Raw genomic sequence first — 10,517 nt, forward strand, 5'->3', positions numbered from 1 at the left:
GTAAGAAGTACCATATATTTCACTGATGTTGCAAATGACCAGCCAAATCTTTTCCTGTAGCCTGTCTACAAACATGTATCTCTGATTGTGTCAGACAAAACAGTCAGTAGACCATAACTGGAGTTCACGTAATAATATTTAAAGACAAGATGCTGTGAACTTTGTGGAGTCTGAAGATGTATGAAGAACCAGAATCACACTGTAACCTTTAAAATCCTTATGCTTGTAGTAAGAAAAGTGTACAAACTCCATGTACTATCTAACAACCAGATACCCAATATACCATTGATTTATAAAGGACTTTTGATAAGTTTTCCCCATTGTATTGTTTACCCTGTGCAGGATTGTAGGCTCATCTGGCCTAAACATGCAGTTGCTAATTGTCCTATTAACCGCAGGGTTTAGGTTTCATGTGTTTAATAAAATTTGTCTCCATTTAAATTTCCCATAGAAGCACTTAACAAGATAGAGGATGTCAAACCCAATGTTTCATTAGAGCAAACAGAAGAGCAGCAGCAACTGAAGCAGACAGTGAAATCCTTAAGGTAAAATACTGTATACTATAGAATTATTTCATTACAAATATTTACATTTTTCTTCTTGGTGTTGGTATTATATTTTTAAAACTAGTGCCAAAGAAATCATGCTGAAGCTAAAAAAAAAAATTAGCTACTTTAATTGAGATGAGCTGAAATTCTTATTTTTAAATATCTTATTTTTCTTGTTATCACTCAAGAAATTTAAAGTAACAGTCAGGGCAGGGTTATTTTGAATCTAGAGCTGATCTCAGGAATTAACCGGCATTAAAGCAGGAATATACCTGCTATGGGGTTCTAGTTCATTGAAAATGACCACATTCACGCCTGTGGGCAATTTTGCACATGCATTGAGATGTAGGATTGAATCATAGGAAACAGACTTGAATTTGGAGCTGAGACGTGGTAACGCTGCCTGCTGAAATGATAAATTAGTCATCATTTTTTTCAGCTAACTCTCTGCATGTTTTTCTCTTTCAGGGCATCACTTGGAGTGTCCCAACAGGAAGTGGTCAGACAGGGTGAGGTCATTGCTTCTCTCAGTCGTGACCTGTCCCATGCCCATGCTCGGCTCTCTGACCTCAAAGGTATGATAGATAAAGATATAACTGAATACAGTGGCACTTAAATAAGAAGTGTATGATTTTTATATATGAAATTGACAGCAAATGGTTGTTAACAGAGCTGCTGCTTTTATTAATGCATACAGTGATTATTCAATATAGGAGAACTGAGTGAAGAGCAGAAAATGGAGCTGGAGACACACAAAGCTTTAGTAGTGGACCAGAGAATGCAACTGAGCATGCTCACACAGAAGTTAACAGTAACCGCTGAGCTGCTTGACCAGAAAGAACAGGAGCTGAAGACACTGAGAGAGAAATTAATGTATGATGTAGAAAAAATCTTCACACACTGTCACACACATTCTGAATATCTTTCATCATATCTGATCGTCCATATTATTTTAAATAACGTATTTATAATAAATACTGTAAATACTGTAACTACTGTAAATACTGCCAAATGCTGTAAATGTAAATAACGTATGTAACTAATTAACCGTTCGTTTCATTCCTGCTATTAGAGAAACAGAGGCAGATATGAGGAGAGAGAGGGAAGAGCATGCAGACCTTCTTCCCCTAACAATCTCACACACTAAGGTGAGACATCCGGTGTACATGCAGAATAAATTATTCCCTTATCAGACAATTACCATGGTGTAACCCTTACATTATAGACATACATTACTTCAGTGTTTTTCACTATATCCGTATCTACCACAAATGTAGTATGTGTCTGATAATCATGGACATAGATTGGATAAATTGTTTGCTCCATGTTTACTTACATATTTAAAGAGGTTTTAGGGCAGTCCATATTACCATATTACCGGTATTATATATATACACCATATTACTGTAGATATTTTTGTAGATTTTTGTTGATTTGGTTGTAGTTCATGTCTATAAGCTTGTCATAATTTTCTTCAGTCTAAAGCTACATTCACACATGCAAATGTTATCGCTACTCATTCCAAGTTGCTCTACTATGACGTCCCTGTACTGTTTATTACTGGGTGGCACAACTAGCATTTTAAAGATTTTAAGAAGTTTTCTTGGTGCTAAAATAAATCATTCTGGAGGGTGAGTGTTTCATCATTGTATATATGCATCAAATCATACGAGATAAATGATATGCGTTGTGGTCAGGGTATATTCTGGCAAACGGTTTCCCTGACCCATTGTGCGCTCATAGCCACAGGTCACATGACCTCTACTGTCTTCACTCCCATTTGTAGTCACTACGCCATGTTGCTCAATATTTGCAAAGTTAAATGTTTGTCAGTTTTGTCACTTTGCTAGACACACACATATTTGCCAACAGTCACTGTCACTGTTATGTCAAGTCACGAGCTTTCCTTCTAAATAATGGTTTAGGTTGCTTTGTCGCAGTGAGAAGCTGTACGTGTAAACATAACTTGAGATAGGCTTTTCAGCAAGGACCTGCATTTAAGCCTGAAAAATCATATATTTTGTGATATAAAAGCAAGTGGCAGTTAAAATTCAAAAACAAAAACCTAATATGATGATATCTAGATGAGAATATTGCCAGTATATTTCTATATGAATAGACCTTGTATCTTGATTCTATATTTCTTCTGTAAGTGATACTTTTATTATCACTAAGTAGAATAGTTACTTAATCTCATTTTACTTCACCTACCTTCATTATACAAGATTGTATTAATTAGATCAGTGTGTGATGTTAATGGTTCTTTCTCCTAGTACGGTAGTTTTTTTTTTGAAGAATATTCTTAGCATTATTAGTAGTCAGACTTACAAAATGATTCAAGTCACCAAATCGTACTACAAGACAACAGTCTACATGTATAACACTTTCTAATTTCTTTGCATTTCAGGATGTGGGAATAATGGTTAGTCCAAGCCAATTGTCTAATGAGGTGTCCAAGTGCAAAGGTTGTCGTCAAGAAGAAATCATGCGTCAGGGCAAAGAAACCCTGAACGCAATGAAAGAGAGGATCAGTGCGGTAGAGGAGAAATGGCAATGCAGTAGGTTACACTTGACCGTGTTGTGGACCTTGTATGCAGTCTAACTAGCTACACATACTTAAAGAGTAAATACGTATGAAGTTCCTGTGCTGAAGTCTGATGTACTGTGTGTTTATAGAGGTATTGGCCCAGCAGAGGGAGCCAATGAGACAAGACCAAAAGAAGCAGGTTCAGATGAAAGTTCAAAGGTTTAAGAGATCTGCAGCACAAATAGACTCCTATCAATCTGTGGTATGACTGAAAATTGAAATTAATATTATTAACAAAGCCTCCATTGGTTTGAGCCATTAGATGTGCACAGACAAATCTTATATTTGTGTGCATGTATGCATGTTGAGTGTGTGTGTGTGTGTGTGTGTGTGTGTGTGTGTGTGTGTGTGTGTGTGTGTGTGTGTGTGTGTGTGTGTGTGTGTGTGTGTGTGTGCGCGTGCGTGTGTGCGTGTGTGCGTGTGTGTGTGTGTGTGTGTGTGTGTGTTGTCTGTAGGAGATTTATAAATGTTGGTTTGCTTCATGCAGAGTGGCTTTGCCTTTCCTGAGGCACTGAGTGAAGCAGCACTGGAACGCACAGCAAGACTCGACTTGTCTGATGCTTTGGAGCTAAGTGAGAGGACAGTGAGTGCACTCTGTGTATGCGTGTGTATGAGAGATAGATGAATAAATAGAGATAGCTAGAGAGAAGGAAAGACAGGGAGACACAGAGAGAGGGTGCACATGTCTGCCTGTATGCCTGTTATGACAAAAGGTCACTAATAATATAGTGACCTTTTCTATTATCTTGTCTATCTGTTTATAACCTAGTTGCATTTCTACAATTTGTTTAACTTTTCTCATCAGTTTTCAAATTATTTGTTTCACCCCACACTGGTTTCAGTGCTTTATGGGTTAAACAAACAAACTTGCAGCTTTGGTGATTTCCTCTGTATGGTTTTAATAAAAATGAGTGTTATACAGAGCTGTGAGTGTCACATCGTCATCACAGCCACTTATTGTTTAACATCACAGCCAGTTCTCAGCTATTTTTATATTTATGGCAGAGCATGCTAATATTGCTTAAATTAAAAACAGAAAATGTTGACATAAATCCTCCATAGCTGTCCAATTGTTCAGGTCTAAACAAGTTTTTGTTTTTACTGTAATATTGGAAAAAGGCCAATAATCATTATCCTAATACATGTCTGATCCAAAATTTGCTAAATATACACCTACTTTACACTATCTAACACACCCTTGAAGCTAATTACCTTTGTTTGTTATTGAGTATGTGGATCTGGCACGTGCATTGTGTGAAGCTCTTGAGCTGAGTGAGGGACAACTTTCAGGATGTGTCCCTCTGAAACACCTGCCGCCAGGGAAGAGAGAGCACATGGCCTCACTCAGACAGGAAGACCTGGAGCTGTTACGGAGCCAAATTGCCTTGCAGAACAGCCAGAGCCAAAACAAAGACCTGCTACTGCAAGAGAGGCAAAGGGAAATACAAACACTCAGGTGCTCAAAAAAGATTAGATTTATACTTAGATTAGATATAAATATACACAGAGACCCAAAAATCTACAAAAAAGCCAAAAAATAAAATCTCTGAAGGAACATACTAATAAAGAGTATGCAAACGCCTCTTTTCTTATCTCTTCTCTAGGGACAACCAGGCCTTTGGGCAGCAGCTGCAGACTGAGCTGGATAATGTGCGTTCAGAGCTGGCTTCATTGAAACTGGAGAGCAGTACACTACGCCAGACCCTTGAGGAAACACAGACCAAGCTACAGCACTGCAATAACCACAGGAAGAGCACGGTAACACACACACACACACACACACACACACACACACACACACACACACACACACACACACACACACACACACACACACACACACACACAGAGAGAACAGGATAGTGTAAAATTAACTGCAATTACTTGAAGTATATCCAAGCTTATAGACAATGTGAAAAGAAACAAAGACCAATAGACAGATAGACAGTCAGGCACGCAGGCAGACAGGAGAAGAATAACAGACAGACAGACAGACAGACAGATAGATGGACAGAAATGACAGACAGAAAGACATACAATAAAGTGAAAGACAGGCAGTATTGCCAGACAGAGATGAAGACAAATAAAGGAGTCAGACATTAAAAACAGTTAGTAACAACTGAAAGGAGGACAGACAGACAGCAGACAGACTATCCAGAGGTGAAAGGTTTGTATTAATGTGCAAAGAGCCATGAGCATGGAACCGGCTCTTTAGACACACACTGCATTATTCAGTCACAAGATCAAAACTCCCAGGTTCCGCTATGGTTCTTTATTTCACAGGCCCTGCTGAGATGAAGGAGGCCTTGAGGAACCGGAAGTGTGTGCTGGCTCTGTGCTCTGTGTCTAGGGTCACGAGAGTGGTGTTTTAGTAAATCCTGGGGAAAATGGCTTTAAAATACTCATGAATGGTGGTCCTTTAAATCTCAAAAGAAATAAATACTCTTTATTTAGAATCTAATGATTCAACTCACTGTTTTATATGTCACACTAACCTCACACTTAACATAGCAACGTTGCACAGAAATGACGCTGACACTGACATAATTTTACAGCCAAGAAATTACAGCATGCTTTTGTGATATGCATTTTTTTTAAATAATATTTTGTGTCTATGAGAGGCGAAGTCTGGAAAAGATAAAATTATCAAAAAATAAAATAATAAGGTGCAGCTATCATACATAGACACTTTTTAGTTATACAAATACAACACAGAAAGGGCAAGAAATTGACTAGAACAAAGTGTGTATTGAAGAAAGACCAGCTATGTGTTCTACCTATAGAGGTACAAGGTGATCTAAAAAGGTAGTTTTGTCAGAAAGTTTCAAGTAAGTTTATTATTTACCAAAGTTTTGTCATAGATTTTTAAACCAAAGTCTCCTATTTATATGTACATAATGCATCTAATATGCAACATGGATATTAAGTCTAAAACTTAAAGGATTATGTGAATGTCATACAATATTGTGCATATCTTTAAGGTGAATGGTGATTTAAGAATTTGGTTTCTACAGTGATAAACTGGCGGCAATTATGTCGCTCACATGTTACATTCATTAATCTTACAGCTCAATTGCAAAACTAAAAACTTGAACCAACATGTTGTGGGTGATTTATGAAATCATGTCATTTTTAGCAAAGTGTTCTTTTAATATCTGTCCACCTTCCACCATTTTGTAATGTATTTATTAAGTATTATAATTAGATTTCTTTTCCAGGAAGGGAGAAGTAAAAGAATTGGTCATCATAACTGTATACCAGACAATAATTTTGGCAAGGTACGTTTGCAATAACTGGGTCTCTCTGTATTTCCTACACATCTGCATGTGTCCTAAATGATCTCATGATTTTATAGATCGATTTCTTAAGTCTTTTTCCCACTTTCTCTAACATTAATCATTTTTATTCTCTGCACTGGCAGATGCTCTTGAGATCCACCCAACATCTGTGCTCAAAAATGATACACAGTATTTCCTTTATATTCTAAAAAGTAAATGTATTGAGAAAATGACAAAGATTGTTTTAGTTCCTACTCTTTATGCTGTGTGGATCTATTGCATTTGCTGCTTTACCACACCATTTTTTGAACTACAATACACAATAAAATCTACTATACACCTCCTCTCTCCATGCAGTGTGCTTTAGGCTGTGCTGACTACAGTTTTATTGTGTACCTCTGCTGTTTAATTAATAGCTTTTCTAACTGCACCCACTAATTTGTTTTTCTCTAATGTGATTTTTATGGCTCTATTTTCTCAGGCTTATAAACTCACTGACATTTCCCCATACATTAAGGTTTTACATGCTTGACCATGCTGTTCAAAAGAAAACCTTTGTGTGTGTTTGACATTTACAGTGTATGTTTATATGTATATACCTATAAACGGATGGGGATATTTGTACAGGTAGCAGTCATGAATAAGTCGAGGAAGCAGGAGAGGCAGCGTCAAGCAGAGGGTGAGAAGGATGCCATGATGAACGAACCCAAAGAAGAGGAGAGCTGCAAAATGGCTGCAAAGATAGCTAGTGTGGCACAGCAACAACAGCTCACTGAGGCTCACTGAGGCTTTAGTCACAGGCACAGACTTTAGTTCAGGTTCAGTCTTTAAAATTAATGACATTTTCTATAAGACATGCACTTGAATCTCTGTGAAGTAAATTGTGCTTGCCAAAACAAATGGCAGTCACAGTATCACAGTAGCCAAAAACATTATAAATATGATGGCTGAGCAGTGCGTTCAGCCCATTACGAAGTTTATTCATTATTTTCCAATAACAGTGCATTCCAAGTCATACCAAAAGCAACATACCAACACTAATAATTATTATTTATTAAAAAAAGAACGTATTAAATAAAAATTACATACTTTTTATCTGTTTATAGTATTGTGAAACATCTGCAAAATTGAATTTAATGCAATTTAATTCCTGTGCATGCTGTAATCACAATGAATAACAGCTATAACTAATAGTTTCCTCATCAGCCTGCCTTTTTTCTCTTTGCTGAAATTAAAATAAAACAAACTACAACTCGCTATGTTACTGAAAACTGTTGTGCCTGGCAACTTTATTGAACAGCTTTACATTTGACTCCTTTCATAAATGGTAAATAAATGCCTCACAGAAACCTTTACACTATCAGAAACCTTCCTATTTATGTTGTCAATCAATCGTATAACTTCAGACTGTAAGTCATTATCTTAATGCATTGTAAAGTGAACTTTGGCTGATCTCTTTACTTTGGCTGATCTGTTTAGTGTGAACACTTAACAGCCATTACATTACAGGCTTTCATACAGGCTTTCTCTGCTTTATCTGCACTGTTTCTCTCAAAGTGACAAGATTGTTGCACTTGCAGATGGAGAGGAGTGTAAAAATGATGCAATGCTATTTGTTAGCCTCAGGCCATTAGTCCTCTTTAGTGTCTTTGGTAATATAAAGTACACAAATGCTTCATGTTAAAATATATATTGTTCTAATATTCCATAATCTATTTTCAACAATAAATGAGAAAAAATGAATGAGCAAGAATGTTTAAGCTTTTGACTGTTAGTATATATTATGGTTTCTATGATTTATAGTCTGACAATATAATGCACAAAATGTGGCATGTACATGATTAGACATACTACAACAAATTTAAATCAGTAATATTCTTAGGGGCATTTGTAAAGCCTTGAAGATGATTTTAAAATAAGAAAATGTAAAAATGGCAAATATTTGTTAAATGTATTACATGGTATTTTGCTCTTTATAAGAATATATTTCTGTTGTTTAAGGTCTAACTTTTACTGCAGTCAGAAACTCTCTGTCTATACTGATGGCCCTGAAGGAAATCACAGTATTTCTGATACACCATCCCAAAAGCCAACACTATCATAATGACTCACTGCTCTGGAATCCTGAAGTGGCCTTGTCAAGGGTGCATGATTTCCAAATATTGTGACTGAATCTTACTTTATTAAAGCATATAATGCCTTAAAAACCCCTTTTAAGCCCTGTTTAAAAGTTGTTGTTTTTTTTTTTTGACAAATTAAATTGTGTACAAAAAACTTCAATATTCATGTAATTTGAATGGAAAACAAAGTAAGAAAGTACAAGGCATTTTCTGTCAACACTTGTCTTTGACTTTGGCTGTTTCCACAGTCTTCTCATTACTTTTTCCAATGTTAGAAAGCTTCCAAAGCTTTCTCTATAATCATCTCTATAATGTAATCTTTAACATTTCTAACTTTTATTTAATCTGTGATATATTTAATTGAGTGATTTATTTGGGTGCTTTTACCACCTGTGTCAACTTTACATCTACAATAATTCCAGCTTTATCTTAAACTCTCCAGACCAAGAACAGAAGATAATTTTTCTTTTTGTCGTCTTTTAACCGTATTGTATTTTTAAGTGCAAAGTCCAGCGACTTTATCATCTCTGTCAGTATCTGTCTGTCACGTAGTTTGTTGCTTGTGATGAATGAGTGTTGTATAGCATACTAAAAAAGAGGAATTACTTCTGTACCATAAAGATGTATTGCTTCCGTCCCATTATAATACAACACAACACTACCATGGTAGCTGTTACATGTAGGATTGTATACATAGAGTTGCAAAGCAAACGTGTTCAGTCTTTTGGTTATTTCCTGTGTTTCTTTCCCATGACATGATGAATGTTATGGTGTCACCCCTTATTGACCCAGGTTTGTCTTGTAGGGGAAGAGAAACAGATGGTTATGTTACATTTATATTCACTCCTCAAGTCACAAGTCAGTAGTCTGGTCAGTGCTTTATAGTAGTAAAGTGTAGTTTTGGTGTAATGTCTTTCTTTTAGCAGATCTTAGATGAAACATAAATTATATAAAAAAGTGAAAAACTGAACATAAACAACCATTGCATGATGATCTCCACCATCTACAGTATGTTAACTAAATACATATTTTATGTAATATTTTATTTATAAAATATATTTTCATATATTTTACATAGTTTATCATTTTTATTTATCTACCTCCTTTTGGTTTTATTTTTATCCTTAATTACATTCCTTTCTATGCATGAATACCGGACAGATGTAAAAAGCATTTCACTGCATGGCGTACTCTGTATGTATGTGTATGTAACAAATAAAATTTGATTTGATTTGAATTTGAAAATTGTTAATGATTATTCATGCTTTGAGTACATGTGCACTTTGGGCATACTTCTGCTTCTAAAACAAAAAGTTGAAGAGAATCTTTATTTATAGTCACAAAGCTTTCTTTTTATTGGAGGGTGAAGTGAGATGATGAGTGACAAACACACCGCCTCCTTAGTGTGGAGAAATCCTACGCTTCATTCTGTCTTTCTCCTTATATGGAGAGAATGCAGGTAGTTGGGGATTTCAGTGTCTATATGGCTCCTCCTCTCTTGTGGAGGGGTCTGTGTGTGTGTGTGTATATGTGTGTGTGTGTGTGTGTGTGTGTGTGTGTGTGTGTGTGTGTGTGTGTGTGTGTGTGTGTGTGTGTGTGTGTGTGTGTGTGTGTGTGTGTGTGTGTGTGTGCCAGTCAGTGCAAGAACCCTACTCAGCTTCCCATGAGACACAAATCAGCCCACTGCTCCAGCTGACTCATTCAGTTTTTTAATCATCCATGCAAAACGTGCACAAAGACAAACACACACACTCATAGTAAAAACCCACACACTCTTGCACCTGTTTGAAGAGCATATTAAGAGTTATGAATGAATCTAATCATAGAAACCTATGGATTCCACAGCACTAATCTAATGTGTAATAATACATTGATATAAAATGTGTATGTGTGTGTGTGTGTGTGTGTGTGTGTGTGTGTGTGTGTGTGTGTGTGTGTGTGTGTGTGTGTGTGTGTGTGTGTGTGTGTGAGATGATTTATACAA

At 36.3% G+C, this 10,517-nt stretch overlaps 1 protein-coding gene across 1 annotated transcript in view; it reads left to right on the top strand.

Annotated features, from left to right (window-relative positions):
- fhad1 (forkhead-associated (FHA) phosphopeptide binding domain 1) overlaps positions 1-9,645 on the top strand; it is a 17,832-nt gene extending 8,187 nt beyond the window's left edge. The window contains exons 19-29 of the mRNA XM_027166822.2: positions 452-545; positions 1,017-1,123; positions 1,262-1,421; positions 1,621-1,696; positions 2,956-3,106; positions 3,225-3,337; positions 3,623-3,718; positions 4,365-4,591; positions 4,740-4,893; positions 6,354-6,413; positions 7,041-9,645. Of these exons, the coding sequence (XP_027022623.2) occupies positions 452-545; positions 1,017-1,123; positions 1,262-1,421; positions 1,621-1,696; positions 2,956-3,106; positions 3,225-3,337; positions 3,623-3,718; positions 4,365-4,591; positions 4,740-4,893; positions 6,354-6,413; positions 7,041-7,199 (1,397 nt within the window). The 3' untranslated portion in view covers positions 7,200-9,645. The remainder of the gene's footprint in view (positions 1-451; positions 546-1,016; positions 1,124-1,261; positions 1,422-1,620; positions 1,697-2,955; positions 3,107-3,224; positions 3,338-3,622; positions 3,719-4,364; positions 4,592-4,739; positions 4,894-6,353; positions 6,414-7,040) is intronic.
- The last annotated feature ends 872 nt before the right edge of the window (positions 9,646-10,517 follow it).

The sequence above is a fragment of the Tachysurus fulvidraco genome, chromosome 14, assembly GCF_022655615.1.
Source record: "Tachysurus fulvidraco isolate hzauxx_2018 chromosome 14, HZAU_PFXX_2.0, whole genome shotgun sequence".
Taxonomy (NCBI): Eukaryota; Metazoa; Chordata; class Actinopteri; order Siluriformes; family Bagridae; genus Tachysurus; species Tachysurus fulvidraco.